The 22,500-nt window shown below is 42.9% G+C and overlaps 1 protein-coding gene and 1 long non-coding RNA gene across 4 annotated transcripts in view; both read right to left on the bottom strand.

The window, feature by feature from the left end:
- The window catches only part of LOC143275887 (uncharacterized), a 6,197-nt gene extending 992 nt beyond the window's left edge, over positions 1–5,205 (bottom strand). Inside the window, exons 1-2 of the long non-coding RNA XR_013053476.1 lie at positions 5,055–5,205; positions 1–4,982 (exon numbers count right to left, since the gene is read on the bottom strand). The exon at positions 1–4,982 is cut by the window's left edge and continues 992 nt beyond it. This is a non-coding gene — a long non-coding RNA (uncharacterized LOC143275887). The remainder of the gene's footprint in view (positions 4,983–5,054) is intronic.
- A 970-nt stretch (positions 5,206–6,175) lies between these two features.
- The window catches only part of LOC143276164 (nose resistant to fluoxetine protein 6-like), a 31,816-nt gene continuing 15,491 nt past the window's right edge, over positions 6,176–22,500 (bottom strand). For all 3 annotated transcript variants that reach the window (XM_076580586.1, XM_076580587.1, XM_076580588.1), the window contains exons 8-16: positions 19,939–20,035; positions 17,881–17,985; positions 16,347–16,512; positions 13,361–13,440; positions 12,387–12,518; positions 9,800–9,911; positions 8,294–8,480; positions 7,391–7,533; positions 6,176–6,826 (exon numbers count right to left, since the gene is read on the bottom strand). In XM_076580586.1, the coding sequence (XP_076436701.1) occupies positions 6,653–6,826; positions 7,391–7,533; positions 8,294–8,480; positions 9,800–9,911; positions 12,387–12,518; positions 13,361–13,440; positions 16,347–16,512; positions 17,881–17,985; positions 19,939–20,035 (1,196 nt within the window). In that variant the 3' untranslated portion in view covers positions 6,176–6,652. The remainder of the gene's footprint in view (positions 6,827–7,390; positions 7,534–8,293; positions 8,481–9,799; positions 9,912–12,386; positions 12,519–13,360; positions 13,441–16,346; positions 16,513–17,880; positions 17,986–19,938; positions 20,036–22,500) is intronic.

The raw sequence follows: 22,500 nt of genomic DNA, 5'->3' as shown, positions 1-22,500 counted from the left end.
TTGGACAGTTTAAAAAAAAAAATATATATATATATATATATATATATATATATCTGACAGAACCTTCAAAAAACAGGTTTTATGGGAAAAAAAATCGGGGGTTATTTTCTTCTATTTATATCCAGTTTATATATGTATGTACATAAATTTCTCGGTCATTCTGAACACTACTGCGGTTATATAGTTTTAAATAAGTCACTTAAAGACACTGATTGGTAACAACAATACATATATTTAGCTTTTTCTTCCTCTGATTATCAAAAAAAAACCAAAAAAAAACCAGTCAAGCATGAGTGAAATCAGAAGCAAATACGGTCACGAAATACTACAATATAAACCAGTGCTGTACAATTCACACCAATACTAGTGACACCAATCATTTTTTTTTTTTTTTTAAATTGGTTCAAATTCTCAACTCAAAGTTGGTAAAAACAGAACACCACAGAACAATCCACCAGTACGAGTTATAGGAAACTGATACTGACACCAGACATGAACGCCACGACAGCGCAATCAATAAGATTCAATACAATACAAATGTCTTTTCACTTTAACCTCTTCATTGTCGAGGTGTGGGGGTGTGGGTGGGGGTGTGCATGCATATGTATGTGTCCATGCATACACGCTTGTGCGTCTCTCCCGTCAGTGAATTTGAAACTGTCAAAAGTCAATTACAGGGGCAAGTGATGAAGATAATCAATGAATGCCCAACAAAAATGAATGGAATGTCAGAAAACCACATCAGGTGAAAACAAAAAGTCCCTGATGGTATATCTAAAAAGTGCAGAATGCCCAGAACACGACCACAGACACACACAGTCACATGCCTATGAGCTTCAGTTCATCAGCTGCTTTCACTCCTCAAGAGACATCTACCATGGAGATGATCAGTCGTTCTGTGACTGATACCACACAAATACCCTCAACCCACCTTGAAAAAAAAACAAAAAACTGACAGACATGATTTCCTAGGTTTTAAAAAAATTTACCAGAATTTCTAGGTTTTAAAAAATTTTACCAGAATTTCTAGGTTTAAAAAAATTTTACCAGAATTTCTAGGTTTAAAAAAATTTTAACTGCAGACCCAACCAATATATAAAAACAAAAGTTAAAATTCAAAAGACACCTTCGCCTTCTTCGGTCATAGGGGCAGAGAATTCATATTTACTGTGTACAGGGACTGGCATGGGATGGTGGGGCCACGTCACACCCCTTCTGCCACTTCAACCCTATCCAACCGTATTCTGATACCCCATTCACAGCTGGGTGGACTGAAAAAATCAGGAGTGAAGTGCCTTTACCAAGCACACAGCACCATTCCAAAATGCAGCAATTTGACTCTTTTTTTTTTTTGTCTTCTCTTTTTTTAATTCACCGGTGCAGACATTGAACTGTAGACTGATTGAAATACTCTTCTTTTTTTTTTAGATGAATATTACAATAATATTATAAGCAGATCCAATAATATATTGGTTAATTCTTTTCCTGTGTAAGATGGAATACAAGGAAAAAAAATTGTCATGGAATGAGCTGTGTCATTCTAACAATGGCACACTGTACTCCATTATTGACATGACTGTGTCAAACAGCTAAATACTCGGACACAGGTGGCAACAACTCAGTGAAGGTGGCCTTGTCATTGTTACAATGGCACACTGTACACACCATTGGCATGACCCTGTCAAATGGCTCAATACTCGGACATAGATCGCAAAAACAGTGTGAGAGCACCTGTGACATCATAATAATGGCTGATATTAGTAACAGGAGTGTGCCAGAGTGCTCAATACTCAGTTTATAGCAACTCAATAAGGGCAGCTGTGTCTTACTCAAAGATGCAGATCACAGTAACATGGTGGGGGGGCGGGGAGGGATGGGGGGATGGGAAGGGGGGAGGAGTTCTTGTGATCAAATCTGGTCTCAAGAGAAAGAGCTACAGATAGGATATATACTGTTCCAAAATATTATGCTTCAAACAAACACACTCTTCCTCAATGTCCCCTGACCCTACTATAACCCTCTGCACAAAAACATTTCACATACGCAGCCATTCTATTAAAAGGCCGATTAAAAACCACGTTACTTTCTGCATAAAAATGTGGGGGTTAAGCTCTGACATTTGTGCTTCAATCACCAACAGTTAAGCTTTACAAAAACAAACAAACAATGCTTTCTCCATCTAGGAACTCGTACTCACAAAACAAACCTCTGTTTTCATTCAACTGTTCGGTCTTGAGTAAAAGCTCATGATTTATAATGAATGCAGTATCTTTGGCACCACCGTGCCTGAAAAACAGTTTGTGGCACCTTTGAGATTTTCTTGTTGCAAAAAACAACAACATTATCTCAGCTGTATACACGAACAAAAAATAATAAAACAATTACTGTGTGATGAATGATATGGGATGCATTCCACAACCTGGGCGTTCAGATATCAATACACTATTTGTGACCATGTTTGTCTGTGTGATACAAACTGTCACCGTCCCCTCTGTCTTCTCTCAAGGCCCCACAGCCTTTTAAAAGCCATCAAAGCAGTGAACTCATATCCACGGTGTCCACAGCTCGGTATAGGAAGGCGAGGCCCAGCCCTCTCCCTCTGCTGTTTTAACCTTTCCCAAGCAGAGTGCAGTGAGGAAAATCTGAGTGGAGTAAGACGTCTATACCAAGGACACAAAACCCGTCTTCTTCTTCTGTGTTCGTGGGCTGCAACTCCCATGTTCACTCATTTATACACGAGTGGGCTTTTACGTGTATGACCATTTTTATCCCGCCATGTAGGCAGCCATACTCCTTTTTCGGGGATGTGCATGCTGGGTATGTTCTTGTTTCCATAACCCACCGAACGCTGACATGGATTACAGGACCTTTAACGTGCGTATTTGATCTTCTGCTTGCCATATACACACGAAGGAGGTTCAGGCACTGGCAGGTCTACACATATGCTGACCTGGGAGATCGTAAAAATCTCCACCCTTTACCCACCAGGCGCTGTCACCGTGATTCGAACCCAGGACCCTCAGATTGAAAGTCCGACGCTTTAACCATTCAGGCTGCTGCGCCCATCAAAACCCTGTGTCAAAATCGGGCCTCAAACCCTGATCAATGGTAAACACTGGATCGGGAGCCAGTTGCATTGCTCGGATGGAAGAGCCTAGTATGGTCGTAACCCGCTACTAACTGTGTGTAGTATGGAACTGACCAATGGTGTAGTTCGGTCAACATAGGCATTTAGTCACGTGTGATTGTCAAAAAGTTAGAACCAAGCAACGCAACTGGCCCTTGAAGTCCAGCGCCTAACCAATTCTGCCTCAAAATACACCTGAGCTTAAAAAGAACTGAAAGTGATCTGTTTCTGTTTAAGATAACAACAAGTAAACAAAAGAGAACACTGCAAAAACAAATGTATACACACATATAAAAAAAGTGGATCATTTGGTGAGCAAATTATTTGGCTTTCAGGAAAAAATCATCTTCAGACCCTCTCCCGCCTCCCTCTCTTCTCTCAAAAGAAAACAAGATTCCTGACACACGTAAAAACCCATCTTCTATACATTCCTCAGTTACAAGCTCTGCATCCATATAATTGTCATTTGTCTGCTCGTCTGTTTGTGCTGTTTACAATCAAAGCATCTGTATATATATATACATACACATGAGTAGAAATTGTTGTCACCAGTTTATCATAAACGCCCACCTCAAAATTTTACCATCATGGTATAAAAATCATAAAACAAAGTGGAATTTTCAAGAATTTTCAGGGACACACTGAACTGATTCATTTTCGATTCAATAATCAATGTGATGACAACGCATCATCAACAGTCATCATGGCTGACAGAAGTGATGGAGATTTCACACTCACAGGGAGTGCACCAACTAAGTCTTTCTCTTTTCTGTTCTTGTAAACACTGTTCACTGTGTTCTTTCCTGAAGATGTGGTGGCATCGATTTTCTTGGATTTTTGTTTCCATGGTGAGGATTTCTTTCTCTATATTCTTCAGTCTCAGTTTCTCAAGGAGGCATTACTGTGTGTGGACAAATCCATATATGCTGCACCACATCTGCTTTGCAGATGCCTGACCAGCAGCATCACCTAACAGCACTAATAATCTTACGCATTCACTTATGATAGCTCGGCATCTTTCCAGCTATGAGCAGTCAACCCTGAACTTTGACTCTTCCTTCCGCAGCCGGTAACAGATTTGCATACAAATGCACACTGCATGTGACTGAAACCTAGCTGAATGACAAACCTGAAAGGAAACGAATGATGAGCACCCAAAAGGCAGCTGTCAGTTGGCTCTACACAGGTAGGCGGCCTGTTGTGCCAATGACTCCGTGTCTGTAAAGTGCTTGGAGTTTGGTCTCCGACTGAGGATAGGCGCTCTGTAAGTATCCATATCTAATACGGCTACTCTGGAATGGCAGGCGTGTATGTTTTAGTGTTGCAGCACACTATATTTACACCTGTAATCAGCACTGCCAGTTGTCTGTGTTGCAACCACTTTATCTTTGGTCGGCATTACATCCTGTAAGAAGTCGCTGTTCTGTGCGCTTCTTGGTTTTAAGTACCGCTTTCCATACTGAACGCAACAATAAACATGACAAGGCAATAAACAATTTCTTTTAAAAATCTGACCGATGTGTTATCCATTATTTAAATCTTAAACAAACAGCACCAGATCTGATGTGTAGCAAGTGAGTAAAGTAAGTAAGTAACTAAGTAGGCGCGCATCTGTCCCTGAGTTCTTCCATTTTGTTAGCTGATCCGCAAGTGTTCGCTACAAGAGCCCCCTTTCAGTCACCTCCCCCCCCCCCTCCACCCCACTCCCCACCCCCAGCACCCCTACCCGTCCGCCTCCGTCCATGACCAAAACCGAGTGGTGTTTTCTTCACCTTCCCCACCCTGTTCCCAGTTCAGGTCAGAGGAGCTGTCCACACTGTTCCCTCCCCTGTCCAACCACACACCTCTACCTCACCTACCATGGACTTCTGTTCGTCCCCCTGTCTACACTGTTCCCTCCCCTGTACAACTACATCCTCTACCTCACCTACCATGGACTTCTGTTCGTCCCCCTGTCTACACTGTTCCCTCCCCTGTACAACCACACACCTCTACCTCACCTACCATGGACTTCTGTTCGTCCCCCTGTCTACACTGTTCCCTCCCCTGTCCAGCCACACACCTCTACCTCACCTACAATGGACTTCTGTTTGTCCTGTCTACACTGTTCCCTCCCCTGTCCAGCCACACACCTCTACCTCACCTACCATGGACTTCTGTTCGTCCCCCTGTCTACACTGTTCCCTCCCCTGTCCAGCCACACACCTCTACCTCACCTACAATGGACTTCTGTTTGTCCTGTCTACACTGTTCCCTCCCCTGTCCAGCCACACACCTCTACCTCACCTACCATGGACTTCTGTTCGTCCCCCTGTCTACACTGTTCCCTCCCCTGTCCAACCACACACCTCTACCTCACCTACCATGGACTTCTGTTTGTCCCCCTGTCTACACTGTTCCCTCCCCTGTCCAACCACACACCTCTACCTCACCTACCATGGACTTCTGTTTGTCCCCCTGTCTACACTGTTCCCTCCCCTGTCCAACCACACACCTCTACCTCACCTACCATGGACTTCTGTTCGTCCCCCTGTCTACACTGTTCCCTCCCCTGTCCAACCACACACCTCTACCTCACCTACCATGGACTTCTGTTCGTCCCCCTGTCTACACTGTTCCCTCCCCTGTCCAACCACACACCTCTACCTCACCTACCATGGACTTCTGTTCGTCTCCCTGTCCAGGGATTTCTTGCTGACTTTTTTGGAATTTCTTTTTATCCTAGCTGCTGTGATTATGGTTGCTGCAGTCCTAGGATTATTGGTTGCTGCGATCCTGGAGTTACTGATTATTGATTATTGATTATTGCGATCCCTGGATTATTGATGATGTTGTGATCCTGGTATTAAGGGGTGTTGTGATCCTGGGATTATTGATTGCTGTGATCCTGGGATTATTGATTGGTGTGATCCTGGAATCATTGATGATGTTGTGATCCTGGGATTATTGACTGCTGCAGTCCTAGGATTATTGGTTGCTGCGATCCTGGAGTTACCTGTGATCCCTGGATTATTGATGATGTGATCCTGGTATTAAGGGGTGTTGTGATCCTGGGATTATTGATTGCTGTGATCCTGGGATTATTGACTGTTGTGATCCTGGAATCATTGATGATGTTGTGATCCTGGGATTATTGACTGCTGCAATCCTAGGATTACTGATTGCTGTGATCCTGGGCTTATTGATTACCGTGATCCTAGGATTATTGATTGCTGCAATACTGGGATCACTGATGATGTTGTGATCCTGGGATGAAGGGAAGCCGGGATCCTGGAATTAATGGTTGTTGCGATCCTGGCATTGTTGGTTGTTGCGATCCCGGGATTACTGGTTGCTGCTGTCCCCCGAGATCAATGGCTGACGTGTGTGGTCCAGGAATCACTGATTGTGACGATGTGATCCTGGGATTTGGGGATGTTATGATCCAGGGATGTTATGATCCTGGGATTTTGGGGACGTTATGATCCTGGGATTACTGGCTGCTACTATCCCTGCGATTACTGGCTGATGTGTGTGATCCTGGAATCACTGATTCTGATGATGAGATCCCTGGATCACTGCTGTTTGCTGCGATCCCAGGAGCACCCCTGCCTGATTCTTCAGCAGCTTCTCCAGGGCCATCATGGGCGCCTCAAAGGCCAGGGACACCACCGCCGACACCATGTAGCACACCACCAGCAGGCCCAGGAACAACACCACCTGCACACACGCACACACTGCCATCACACCTGTATCTACACCTGCACAACAACTGCAACACCTGCTCAACACGCCACAACACCACCATGCACAACGCACCTCTTCAACATACCTCTATAACACCTGCATAACAGTAACACACCTGTGCAACGCCTCTATGACACCTGAGCAATGCACCTCTACTACACTTGCACAACACACCTATACAACATCACCTCTACAACACCTGCACAACACGCCTCTACAACACCTGCACAACACACCTGTACAACACCTGCACAACACACCTCCACACAACACACCTCCATAACATCTGCACAACACACCTGCACAACACCTCTACGCCATGCACAACGCACCTCTACAACACCTGCACAACACACACCTCCACAACAAGACCTGCACAACAAACACCTACACTGACATACATGCACAGTGACTCACTGTTACACACATCGGCACTTTTGACAAACACTTACATGCACTCACTTTCAGACTTTAACACACACACACACACACACACACACACACACACACACACACACAGATGAACACATGACTGACCACATTGGCATCGGAGAAGTAGAAGGTGGTGTCCCGACTGAAGATGTAGGTTGTCAGTATCATGATGTGCAGCAGGTAGATACAGTACGTCAGGCGACTCAGCGGGATCAAGGCCTTCCACGACAGTATGGTGTTCACAAAGCCTGCACACACACAAACCCCAAATACACTGAGTGATATCAAAGCCTTCCACCATAGGTATGATATTCACAAAGCCTGCACACACACAAACCCCAAATACACGGAGTGATATCAAAGCCTGCACACACACAAACTCCAAACATACTGAGTGATATCAAAGCCTTCCACCACAGGTATGATATTCACAAAGCCTGACAAACATACTTACCAAACATACTGAGAGATATCAAAGTCTGCAAACACAAACCCCAAATATATTGAGTGATATCAAAGCCTTCCACGATAGTATCATATTCACAAAGCTTGCAAACCAAATTACCAAACATACTGGGAGATATCAAAGCCTGCAAACACAAACCCCAAATACACGGAGTGATATCAAAGCCTTCCACCATAGTATGATATTCACGATAGTATGATATTCACAAAGCTTGCAAACATAATTACCAAACATACTGAGAGATATCAAAGCCTTGCGCGAGAGTATGGTGTTCACAAAGCCTGCAAACACAGACCCCAAGCAACCCGAGTGATGTCGAAGCCTTCCATTATAGTATCATATTCACAAAAGCCTGCAAAAACCCCAAACACACTGAGTGATATCAAAGCCTTCCACGATAGTATCATTTTCACAAACCCTGCAAACAAAAACCCCAAAGGTACTGAGTGCCGAAACCTTCCAAGGATAGTATCATATTCACACCACCACCACCTCCCCCGCCCCCCCCCACCCCCCACCCCACCCACACATCCCCCACCCACCTCCATTGCCAGTGACGCAGGCGAAGATGACCCAGGCGACGGAGGCCCCCCAGGCTGGGCGGGCCATGGCGTTGTAGAAGGCCTGGAGGGGCCTGGTCAGGGGATGACCCTGGTTCTGTTCGTACAGGCCGTACAGCACTGCCAGGGCCGTGGCCGTGGCCGCCGCCCAGCACAGCAGGTTGACCACCTGGTAAGGGTCAGTTTGGGATATCATTATTATCATATTAGAAGCAGTAGTAGTAGTAGTAGTAGTAGTAGAAGTAGCATCATTATTACAGGGCCGTGGCCGCCGCCCAGCACAGCATAATATTAGCCATATTATTATAATATCAATAGATAAAATCAATAAAATTAACATAATATTATCATGATGATCATCATCTTTTTTTTTTCCAATTAGTATTGTCCAGCAAAGCAAGTTGATGACCTGGCACAGGTAAATCACCATTATTTCTGTAGAAGAAGTGGAAGTAGTGATTGTGTGAAACGCATCAGCTTGACCATCTGGCACCTGCGGCTCTCTTTCTCTCTCTCTGTCTCTTTTTCTTTCTCTGTCTCTCTCTCTCTGTCTCTCTCTCTCTCTCTCTGTCTCTCTCTCTCTGTCTCTCTCTTAAATCGAGTCTGCGTGCATGCAAGTGCGTGTGTGTGTGTGTGTGGGGTGGGGGGGGGGAGAGATGTTGGAGGGGGTGTGGGGGTGTGGGATGGGGTGTGTGTGTGTGCTCAACATTGTAATGGGTCAGAAGGCCTTCTACAATAAAACATTTCTGAGTTCTGAGTTCTCTCTCTCTCTCTCTGTCTCTCTCTCTCTCTCTCTCTCTCTCTCTCTCTCTCTGTCTCTCTCTCTCTCTCTCTCTCTCTCTCTGTCACTGTCTGTCTCTTTCTCTATACATATATCTATTTTTTATCGATCGATCTATCTCTCTATACATGCACACATACAAACAGAAAGACACACACACACAGAGACAGAAAGAGGTATATATATACATGTGGAGTGATGGCCTAGAGGTAACGTGTCCGCCTAGGAAGCAAGAGAATCTGAGCACGCTGGTTCGAATCACAGCTCAGCCGCAGATATTTTCTCCCCCTCCACTAGACCTTGAGTGGTGGTCTGGACGCTAGTCATTCGGATCAGGCGATAAACCGAGGTCCCATGTGCAGCACGCACTTAGCGCACGTAAAACAACCCACGGCAACAAAAGGGTTGTTCCTGGCAAAATTCTGTAGAAAAATCCACTTCAATAGGAAAAATAAATAAAACTGCACACAGGAAAAAAAAAAAAAAAAAAAGGGTGAGGCTGTCATGTAGCGATGCACTCTCCCTGGGAAGCAGCAGAGAAATCTGTTGTGATAAAAAGAAATACAAAATACAAAAAAAAAAAAAAAAGTGTGAGGATATATGTTAATGAAAAATGTCCACTGTCTTTTTTGTTCTTTTTTTTAATTTTTTTATCTACACACAGATTTGACCCAAACACATAAAGTAAGGACAGAAGACACACCCACCTTGCTGATTTTAACTTTGCAGTTAGTGCGAAACAGAAAATATCCTGTCAGCATGCCGATGATGTAGGGTCCCATGCGATTGTACGGCTTGATGTAGTAATCATCAAAGTAGCTGGAACACACACGTCCACTTGAAAAGGTACAGTACAAACCAAAAGGAGTTTGTATTATACTCCATGTTTGGCGATACATATACTTACCATGTCAAACTGATGCAAACTAGGCCTACCGGTTTGTTCTGCTTGGCCAAATTTCGCGCGGCTAACAGTGAAAAGACGAGCCATCTCGCCCGATCCGCTCTTAGCCAATCAAACGCCTCTAAAAGCTATAAGAGCTGAATCATTCCTTTGGCCAAGGCTCTCCACGCCATCTTGTCAGGTTTATGCTCCGTCTCGTCTTACGCTTTTTTTGGCTATGAAGCGTGTTCATTTGGCCTTATTTTGCTGCATGCGGCTTGTCTGTATATTATTCTTACATTCTGTGTACTCGTTTCGACTTGGCCCCCTCGATTCGTTCGTTTTTCTCTACCTCTAAGTCGATCCTGTCTTTCCTTTCTCTGTTGGGGATCGCATTTTCGCTGGGTGCCTACGTGCGGGTACCATGCCTCTTACTCTTTTTTTTTTTCCAGGCAATACTTTCTTCTCAACATCAACCCCATGCACCTTGCAACACGGTGCACCTGATGTATGGCTGAGTTCTATCAAAATGCTGCCATGAATGGAGTCAGCCCCTGAACCTAAAAGTACTATTTGTATTTTGTATTTGTATTTGTATTTATCACAACAGATTTCTCTGTGTGAAATTCAGGCTGCTCTCCCCAGGGAGAGCATGTCGCTACTCTACAGTGCCACCCTTTTTTTTTTTTTTTTTTTGTATTTTTTCCTGCATGCAGTTTTATTTGTTTTTTCTATCGAAGTGGATTTTTCTACAGAATTTTGCCAGGAAGAACCCTTTAGTTGCCATGGGTTCTTTTACATGCACTAAGTGCATGCTTCACATGGGAACTCGGTTTATCGTCTCATTCGAATGACTAGCGTCCAGATCACCACTCCACTAGACCTTGAGTGGTGGTCTGGACGCTAGTCATTCGGATGAGACAATAAACCGAGGTCCCGTGTGCAGCATGCACTTAGCACATGTAAAAGAAGCCATGGCAACAAAAGGCAAAAAATACAAAAAAAAAAAAAAAAAAAATGGATGGCACTGTAGTGTAGTGGGGAGAACAGCCCGAATTTCACATAGAGAAATCTGCTGTGACAAAAAGAAATACAAATACAAACAGATACACAGATCTACATGCGTGTGAATGACTGGTGCGAAAGCACTTTGATTTGTCTCTGCACAAGATTCAGGGCTATATAAATACCATTATTATTATTATCATTATTAAGCCTCACTGAATGATACAGGAAACAAACGATGAGCGCCTAAAGGCAGAACTCTCAGTCAGCTGTGATCAGGTGGGCAGCCTGTTGCACACACGACTCGCGTGTTCATAAAGAGCCTAGACCTTGGCCTCTTACCAAGGACAGGTGCAAAATAAGTATCTATATCAATCAATCAATCAATCAACCACTCAATCAACCTTACCTGTTATCAATCAATCAATCAATCAATCAATCAATCAGTCTTACTTCTTATCAATCAATAAATCAATCAATTAATCAGTCCATCAATCAGTCTTACTTGTTATCAATCAATCAGTCAATGAACCAATCAGTCGATCAATCAACTTTACTTGTTATCAATCAATCAATCAATCACTCAGTCAATCAATCAGAATTACTTGTTATCAATCAATCAGTCTTACTTGTTATCAATCAATCAGTCAATCAACCCATCAGTCTTACTTATTATCAATCAATAAATCAATCAACCAATCAGTCAATTAATCAACTTTACTTGTTATCAATCAATCAATCACTCAGTCAATCAATCAGAATTACTCGTTATCAACCAATCAGTCAATCAATCAGAATTACTTGTTATCAATCAATCAGTCTTACTTGTTATCAATCATTCAGTCAATCAACCCATCAGTCTTACTTGTTATCAATCAATCAATCAATCAACCAATCAGTCAATTAATCAACTTTACTTGTTATCAATCAATCAATCACTCAGTCAATCAATCAGAATTACTCGTTATCAACCAATCAGTCAATCAATCAGAATTACTTGTTATCAATCAATCAGTCTTACTTGTTATCAATCAATCAGTCAATCAACCCATCAGTCTTACTTATTATCAATCAATAAATCAATCAACCAATCAGTCAATCAATCAACTTTACTTGTTATCAATCAATCAATCAGTCAATCAATCAGAATTACTCATTATCAACCAATCAGTCAATCAATCAGAATTACTCGTTATCAATCAATCAATCAATCAGTCTTACTTGTTATCAATCATTCAGTCAATCAACCAATCAGTCAATCAATCGCCCTTACTTGCTATCAATCAATAAACCAATCCGTCAATCAATCAGCCTTACTTGTTATCAACCAAATCAGTCAATCACTCAATCACTCAGTTCTACTTGTTGTCAATCAATCAACTAATCAATCACTCAATCAGTCTTACTTGTTGTTGTTGTTGCCGCCACCGCCGCCTGTCAGTGAGGATGTTAACTCCTCCCTCATGGTGATGGCTGCCGGCGGCACTATCGACGCCAACAGGAACACCAGCGCCGACACGCCGCCGTAGATCGGGGAGCTGAATGAAAACGCAACAAGGGGCGTTCAGTCTCTTTATCTCGTTTCTGACCGAGGGTCAGTCGCATCCGACAGGGGGGTGCCCTCAGAACAGCGGAGGAAGCAATCACTGTCTCCCCCGCCCTCACCCCTCCCCACACACACACATACAGACACACACACAAATACACAAAAGCATCCATGTGGGCGCGCGCACACACACACACACACACACACACACACACACAGACATGCATGCACAATCGCACCGTCCCTTCTACCATCCCCTTGCTCCCCCAACCCCTGTTTAGTATCACTCAGAGTTAGAAAAATGTAAAACTGAAGACTACAATTACTACTACAACTGCTGCTGCTGCTACAACTTCTACTACTACTACTACTGCTGCTGCTACTTTGAAAATTTCTACTACTACTACTAATCGTAATTTTTCCATTACACCTTTCATTACTATACATTAACGCACAAGGCACATCACATGAGTAAAGTATAGCAAAAAGAAGCGTTGCACATGTCAAAAAAAAAAAAAAAAAAAAGATCATAATCACTGGTCAAAATTTCTGTGATTACTATCCATGCACGCACTGTCACCTCAACCACACGGTGTGCATCCAAGCGTCATACACGCAATCACAACACCAACCAACCACACAAAAAACAGGCAATAGAACGCTTGCATACACATGCACTCACGCATACATACATATACACAGACACACAGACACATGCACACGCATACACACATACACACACACATATGCACACACACACACGTACACAGTCATACACACGTGCTCACACACACACACACACGCACACGCACACACAGAACGCTCTACACTCACAAGTAGAGAGGCACAAAAATGAGAGGGCTGAGGACGTAGAACTGCATGTCATTCGCCAGGTACCACGACTGCCCCAGGCACTGAAACACACGGACACTGAAATACATCCACATCAAAACATGTCGACACTGAAACACACCCACACTGAAACACACAGACACTGAAATACACCCACATAAAAAACATGTAGACACTGAAAGACATCCACATAGAAACACACAGACACTGAAATACACCCACAATAAAACATGTAGACACTGAAACACACCCACACTGAAACACACAGACACTGAAATACACCCACATAAAAAACATGTCAACACTGAAACACACCCACACTGAAACACACAGACACTGAAATACATCCACATCAAAACATGTCAACACTGAAACACACCCACACTGAAACACACAGACACTGAAATACATCCACATCAAAACATGTCAACACTGAAACACACCCACACTGAAACACACAGACACTGAAATACACCCACATCAAAACATGTAGACACTGAAACACACCCACACTGAAACACACAGACACTGAAATACATCCACATCAAAACATGTCAACACTGAAACACACCCACACTGAAACACACAGACACTGAAATACATCCACATCAAAACATGTAGACACTGAAACACACCCACACTGAAACACACAGACACTGAAATACACCCACATCAAAACATGTCGACACTGAAACACACCCACACTGAAACACACAGACACTGAAATACATCCACATCAAAACATGTAGACACTGAAAGACACCTACATAGAAACACACAGACACTGAAATACACCCACAATAAAACATGTCGACACTGAAACACACCCACACTGACACACACAGACACTGAAATACACCCACATAAAAAAACATGTAGACACTGAAACACACCCACACTGAAGCACACAGACACTGAAATACACCCACATTGAAACACACAGGCACTGAAATGCACCCACAATAAAACATGTCAACACTGAAACATACCCACACTGAAGCACACACGCAGAAATACACCCACGCTGAAACATGTAGACACTGAAACACACTCCCACTGAAGCACGCAGACACTGAAATACACCCACATTAAAACATGTAGACACTGAAACACTCCCACACTGAAACACACACGAAGAAATACACCCACGCTGAAACATGCAGATACCAAAATACATCCACACTGAAACACAGACACTGAAATACACCCACGCTTAATCACGGACACTGAAATACACCCACACTGAAACACAGACACCGAAATACATCCACACTGAATGAGCAAAGTGGTTCAGTTCAGTTCAGTTCAATTCAGTTCAGTTTCTCAAGGAGGCGTCACTGCGTTCGGACAAATCTATATACGCTACACCACATCTGCTTAGCAGATGCCTGACCAGCAGTATAACACGATGAGCTTAGTCAGGCCTTGAAATAAGAAATGCCAACAGTAGCCGGTGTTCCCAGGTGGTCAAACAGCCATGCACTAACCGGGCCAGACATTTCTTAACTTCAGCAACCAGACCAGAACTGGTGTTTTTGTACCTGTATTTGTATTTCTCTTTTTATCACAACAGATTTCTCTGTGTGAAATTCAGGCTGCTCTCCCCAGGGAGAACACGTCGCTATACTACAGCACCACCCTTTTTTTTTTTGTATTTTTTCCTGCATGCAGTTTTATTTGTTTTTCCTATCAAAGTGGATTTTTCTACGGAATTTTGCCAGGAACAACCCTTTTGTTGCCTGTGGGTTCTTTTACGTGCTGCTAAGTGCATGCTGCACATGGGACCTCAGTTTATCGTCTCATCTGAATGACTAGCGTCCAGACCACCACTCAAGGTCTAGTGGAGGGGAGAAAATATCGGTGGCTGAGCCATGATTCAAACCAGCGCACTCTGATTCTCTCGCTTTCCTAGACGGACGCGTTACCTCTAGGCCATCACTCCTCAAGCGGGAGTATTGCCACTGATAGAGAGCAGATGACAGGGCAAATTTTTTACATCGCTGATGAAGAAGGAGGAGGAGGATGTGAAGGACTGGCAACCAGGAGGATGCAGAGTCTTCTTCTTTCCGTTACACGACCAACATCGACTTGCCGATGATTCTGTCGTGGTTCATGCATGCTGGGTATTTTCGTGTCTCCATAACCCACCAAACACTGACATGGGTTACAGGATCTTTAACGTGCATATCTGATCTTCTGCGTGCATATACACACGAAGGGGGTTCAGGCACTAGGTCTGCACATACGTTGACCTGGGAGATCGGAAAAATCTCCACCAGGCGCCGTTACCGTGATTCAAACCCGGGACCCTCAGACTGAAAGTCCAATACTTAAACCACTCGGCTACTGTGCTCGTCGGTCCCCATCAGAGAGGGAGTGGAGGTTTACGGCCCATGGAGGGCTCCTACCCAGAGAAAGCCGATGGATTGAAAAGAGAAAACTGGGACCACACAATCCAAGGTCATCCACTTCACGGATGCGTCTTCACCGGAAGCTCAAATCTCCTGACCAACACTGAAGGTGTCTGTATCTCTCAGCCTGGTTGACACCAGGATATATCATGAGAGTACAGACATGTCAAGTCGTCCCAAATCTGAATGGACTTCCCCATAGCAACATCTTTATCGCACCATCAATAATACGCGACACCACATCTGCTAAGCAGATGCCTGACCAGCAACGTACCTCAACACACTTAGCCAGGCCTTGAGGGATAATAGTATAAGATAAGAAAAAAAAAGATAAATAAATAAATAGATGAACAAATAAATAAATCATGATTATATGTATCCATCTGTGTGTGTGTGTGTGTGTGTGTGTGTGTATATATGTATATGTGTGTGTGTGTGTGTGTGTGTGTACCTATATATATATACACACATAGACATATAAATAAATAAAAATAACAAATAAAACTCAAACATTCATCATCACTGAAAAAAAAAAAAAAAGACGAAAACAAATTTACTTGTTTGTCCAGGTTGACAAAATTGTTGATGTACAGCATGTTGGCCCACCAGGACGTCTGACAACTGTCCCGGTCAGTATTGGAGGATGGCCACAACGGCCCTGACCCCCAGTATCGCCCCAGGCTCAGGTAGATAAAAATGATCAGCATGTAGGGTGGGGTCAGCCTGAAGTCACACAACACTGAGGTAAGGCTCAGGTAGATAAAAATGATCAGCATGTAGGGTGGGGTCAGCCTGAAGTCACACAACACTGAGGTAAGGCTCAGGTAGATAAAAATGATCAACATGTACGGTGACATCAGCCTGAAATCACACAACACTGTTATGTGCACGTACCTGTGAGTCACAATTTTGTTTTGGGGGGTGTGGGGGGGGGGGCCATCTTGACTCCTGATCCTGTGCTCTTCATATGGCTAAGGGTTTTTTTTGTGCATTTTCTGTCTGTCTATCGATTCTTTGGCACTCATGTTTTGTGTCTGACGAAGACTTGTAACAGGTCACAAACTTACTTAGCTCGTTTGGGCAATCGAGCTAAAATTGCGGCGCAATCGTAAGGCCCCTCTACCTCGGGTTCTCTCAACAACAGGTACATGTATAGGTACAGTATTTGGGGCAGAAATTCAGCCTTGCAGCCTTTCCATGCCTCCTCCACTCCCTCCGGTCAACCCCAGACCATTTCATTTTTGATGAGACGATTTTTCAGGCTACAGCAATGCTGGCACGTTGGGCCAAGTGACTTAAGTCACTGAATAAATGAAATGCATATGATATATTAAGTTATGTACAGTCTCTAGGCATCAAAATTTCCCTCTTTTTTATTTTCACATCAGCTGTGGTGAAGGGATGTAACATAAAACTATTCATTTCAACAACAACAAAAAATTCAATTTACCACATGTGGCAATGCTGATGAGATGTAACACAAAACTATTCTTCTTCTTCTTCTTCTGCGTTCGTGGGCTTCAACTCCCACGTCCACTCATATATACGCGAGTGGGCTTTTTACCTGTATGACTGTTTTTACCCTGCCATGTAGGCAGCCATACTCTGCTTTCGGGGGTGTGCATGCTGGGTATGTTCTTGTTTCCATAACCCACCGAACGCTGACATGGATTACAGGATCTTTAACGTGCGTATTTGATCTTATGCCTGCATATATACACGAAGGAGGTTCAGGCACTTGCAGGTCTGCACATATGTTGACCTGGGAGATAGTAAAAATCTCCACCCTTTACCCACCAGGCGCCGTCACCGTGATTCGAACCCGGGACCCTCAGATCGAAAGTCCAACGCTTTAACCATTCGGCTATGGCGCCCGTCACAAAACTATTCAATTCAATAAAAACAACAACAAAATATTCAATCTAATACACGTGGCAACAGTGAAGACATGTAACATGAAACTGCTCCATTTAACAAAAAAAGATTATTCAATCCAACAAAAAAGAGTATCCAATTCAACAACAACAACGAAAATATTCAGTTCAACACGTGTGACATAAAGAGCTCGTCAAGAGGTTACAGGTCACTTACCTCCAGTAGCGGTGAATGTAGAACTTCAAGAAGAACTTCAGCCAGTTGGGACTGCCGGCATTCCTCTTCAGCTCTTTCAGGGACAGGTACGCCACAAGCAGACCGCTGCAAATTACAGGGTTCCCACAGATGTGACCAAAAAAAAAACAACAAAAAAAAGAAAACTTTTCTTCCAAAAAGGAGGAGTTTGTATTATACTCCACGTTTGGTGATACATATACTTACCCTGTCAAACTGATGCAAACTAGGCCTATCGGTTTCCTCTGCTTGGCCAAATTTTGCGCGGCTAACAGTGAAAAGATGACCCGTCTTGCCTGGTCCGTCTTAGCCAATCAAACGCCTCCCTCAAACATACTAACCATGACCCACTGGTGCAGACTCCGCGGAGAAATCAAAAGTAGCTGCCGCTCCTTTGGTAAGTTACCTCCCTTGCGTTACCTGAAGCAGCGCCCTCTTTTCCAGCAGCCATCTTAGTCTTCTTGACCTGTCCTGCATTTGCGGCTAAGTTTTTTGTTTGTTTTTTTTAAAATTTCCAATCCTTTCATTGACTCCCCTATCTCTGCATGTGATCATAATTATTTTCAAACAGGATACAACTACAAGACTGTGTCAATCATTTTAGGCAATCGGGCCAAAAATAAGCCGAGAATCATCTTGATCAGCGCAAAGGCGGTCCCCATACTACTCCGGGCAGACACCACCTCAGCACACACAAGTGAAGAAAAAAAAAATTACCTCAACATACAGAAAGGAAAGAGACATCATCACCTCAACACACAGAAGTGAAGGAAACATTACCTCAACACACAGAAGTGAATGAAACACTACCTCAACACAAAGAAGTGAAGGAAACACTACCTCAACACAAAGAAGTGAAGGAAACACTACCTCAACACAAAGAAGTGAATGAAACACTACCTCAACACAAAGAAGTGAATGAAACACTACCTCAACACACAGAAGTGAAGGAAACATTACCTCAACACAAAGAAGTGAATGAAACACTACCTCAACACAAAGAAGTGAATGAAACACTACCTCAACACACAGAAGTGAAGGAAACATTACCTCAACACAAAGAAGTGAAGGAAACATTACCTCAACACACAGAAGTGAAGGAAACACTACCTCAACACAAAGAAGTGAAGGAAACACTACCTCAACACACAGAAGTGAAGGAAACATTACCTCAACACAGAGAAGTGAAGGAAACATTACCTCAACACACAGAAGTGAAGGAAACATTACCTCAACACAAAGAAGTGAAGGAAACACTACCTCAACACAAAGAAGTGAAGGAAACATTACCTCAACACACAGAAGTGAAGGAAACATTACCTCAACACAAAGAAGTGAAGGAAGCATTACCTCAACACAAAGAAGTGAAGGAAACACTACCTCAACACAAAGAAGTGAAGGAAGCGTTACCTCAACACAAAGAAGTGAAGGAAACACTACCTCAACACAAAGAAGTGAAGGAAACATTACCTCAACACAAAGAAGTGAAGGAAACATCACCTCAACACAAAGAAGTGAAGGAAACATTACCTCAACACACAGAAGTGAAGGAAACACTACCTCAACACAAAGAAGTGAAGGAAACACTACCTCAACACACAGAAGTGAAGGAAGCACTACCTCAACACACAGAAGTGAAGGAAGCACTACCTCAACACACAGAAGTGAAGGAACCATTACCTCAACACACAGAAGTGAAGGAACCATTACATTAACACACAGAAGTGAAGGAAACATTACCTCAACACAAAGAAGTGAAGGAAACATCACCTCAACACACAGAAGTGAAGGAAACATCACCTCAACACACAGAAGTGAAGGAAACACTACCTCAACACACAGAAGTGAAGGAACCATTACCTCAACACACAGAAGTGAAGGAAACATTACCTCAACACACAGAAGTGAAGGAAACATTACCTCAACACACAGAAGTGAAGGAAACATTACCTCAACACAAAGAAGTGAAGGAAGCATTACCTCAACACAAAGAAGTGAAGGAAGCATTACCTCAACACACAGAAGTGAAGGAAACATTACCTCAACACAAAGAACGTGTCCACAGACACGCTGGCATTGATGATGGCTTGGAATGTCCAGCGCTGAATGGCCTCCGAGATGTAACCAATCAGATTGCCTGCACACACACACACACACACACACACACACACACACACACACACACACACGCACACGCACACACACACACAACCACAAACATTTTGTTGTTAAAATACCAAATTTAACACCAAAATATATACTTTATTTCATACATACATACAAAATTGTGTTGCGTTCTATCTTATTATACTGTATCATACTGAATTCTGTTGCATTATATTGTGATGAATTGTTTCACACTGTTTTGCATGTGATGGGTGCAATAGCTGAGTGGTTAAACTTAAAGCTTTGGACTTTCAATCTGAAGGTTCCAGGTTCGAATCTTGGTAACAGCCCCTGGTGGGGTAAAGGGTGGAGATTTTCCCGATCTCCCAGGTCAACATATGTGCAGACCTGCAAATGCCTGAACCCACTTTGTGTGTATACGCATGCAGAAAATCAAATACGCACGTTAAAGATCCTGTAATCCATGTCAGCGTTTGGTGGATTATGGAAACAAGTACATACCGAGCATGCACAACCCTGAAAACGGAGTGTGGCTGTCTAAATGTCAGGTTTAATCAAAACAGTCATACACGTAAAATGTTGCATGTCTGTTCGTTCATTTTTTTGTTTAGCGTCTTTTCACTATCAGTGATATTAGATGTTAAAAAAAAAAAAGGGGGGGGGGAGGGGGGGGCATGGGGGGATATTGGGGGGCAGGGAAGAGGAAAACAGAAAAAAGGTAAACTTGAAAACTACCATAAAATGTATAACTAACATTCAATCACATTTAACAGTAACAATTCAATAATAATAATGATAATAATCAGAAACCATTAACACAATTCTGAAGTGCATTAAAGGAATGTAGAAATAGGGCTATGAACTAATGCCTGTGAAAGTTCGACCATAAGAACCTCATCAGAAATAACTTTACAAAAATCATCTGCAGAATTATTATTCTCTTTGAAATACTTGGGCAAGAAGGTACGTAACTGCTGACAGTGAAACAAACAATGATACAAGTTGAACTGCTTACTACAGATGCATGTAACATTTTTACTATACTTTATCTTCAGCGCATCAAGTTTTAAACGGAAGAAAGTAGAGGTTATTAATCTTGTATAGCAAGCTGATGGATTCAGTATCTTTTCTTTAATAATATTCTTGGGGAATAATGTTCCTTTATGTTTTAAAAACTTTAACTTCCATCAGTTATGAAATCGACCCCATGCTGGTTTTTCTAACAAAGTGTATGCCTCTTTTACGGAAAGACGGACATGTATTTTTGTTGATTTTTCTGAATCTTGTGCTCCTCTTTTACATGTCTGTATGAGTGTGTATGTGTGCGTGACTGAAACCTGATTCAGTGACACAGGAAACAACTGAAAAGTTCCCAATGGCAACTGTCAGTCAGCTCTACCCAGGTGGCGATGATAGACTCTGTTTACTGTTTATTGTTGCTTATTGTCTAGCCAACCGCACAAGGCCATATCAGGGCCGTCAAACCATACAAATGCTCAACCACGTCAACACAAAACTGTCACATCTATCAAAAAAAAAAAAAAAAAAAAGGAACAAAAAATGGCCAAGACAAAACTAACAAAACACAGTTCATGACACATTACCCTAGCCATTTAACTCCTTAGCTGTGCAAAGGACATCAGCCCTTCTGATTCATTTGTTATACCCAGATTACAAAAAAATTGTTAAAAAATAAATAAATAAAAAAAAAGGGAAAAAAAACAATCTTGCAAAGCCAAACAAAAATACAAAAAAAGGCCATATAGGCAAATAACACTGCAGCTAGTGCCCATCACAGTGTTTACAAATTCACTACCTAATCACCAGAGCAAATCAGCACAGACTGCAGAAAAGAGAAAAAAAAGTGTCAAGGCCTGCTCGAAAAAAACAGAAAGAAAGTGGAATGGACTGGGAACAGAACACAAGAGCAGTCATGGCTTCAGTCCCTACTTGCAGCGAAAAGTAGTGAACAGTGAAAGGGTTAAATTAAGCTAATGTCCACAAAAGTTAGCAGTCAAAGGGTTTCAAAAACTAACAGAACGATACACAAAAGTGACCGGGAAGCCAGTCCCTACTTGCAGCGAAGAGCAGTCAACAGTGAAATGATCAAACTAAGGGCCACAAATGTTAGCAGTCAAAGGGTTAAAGTAATGGCATTGAACAATAAAGAGCGAGAGTCCCTACTTGCAGCTAAGATCAGGAGTTATGGCAGGGAACACATAAGCAACAGTCCCTACTTGCAGCTAAGATCAGGGAGTTATGGCAGGGAACACATAAGCACAAGTCCATACTTGCAGCGAACACAGGGAGCAATAGCACGGAACACAAAAGCAACAGCCCCTACTTGTAGGCAGTAATAGCACAGAACACAAAAGCAACAGCCCCTACTTGTAGGCAGCAACAGCACGGAACACAAAAGCAACAGCCCCTACATGTAGGGAGCAATAGAACGGGACACAACAGCAACAGCCCCTA

This window comes from Babylonia areolata, chromosome 31 (genome assembly GCF_041734735.1).
Source record: "Babylonia areolata isolate BAREFJ2019XMU chromosome 31, ASM4173473v1, whole genome shotgun sequence".
NCBI lineage: Eukaryota > Metazoa > Mollusca > Gastropoda > Neogastropoda > Buccinidae > Babylonia > Babylonia areolata.
Note: the sequence above shows the minus strand (reverse complement) of the source record. Positions and strands in the feature narration are given on the sequence as shown.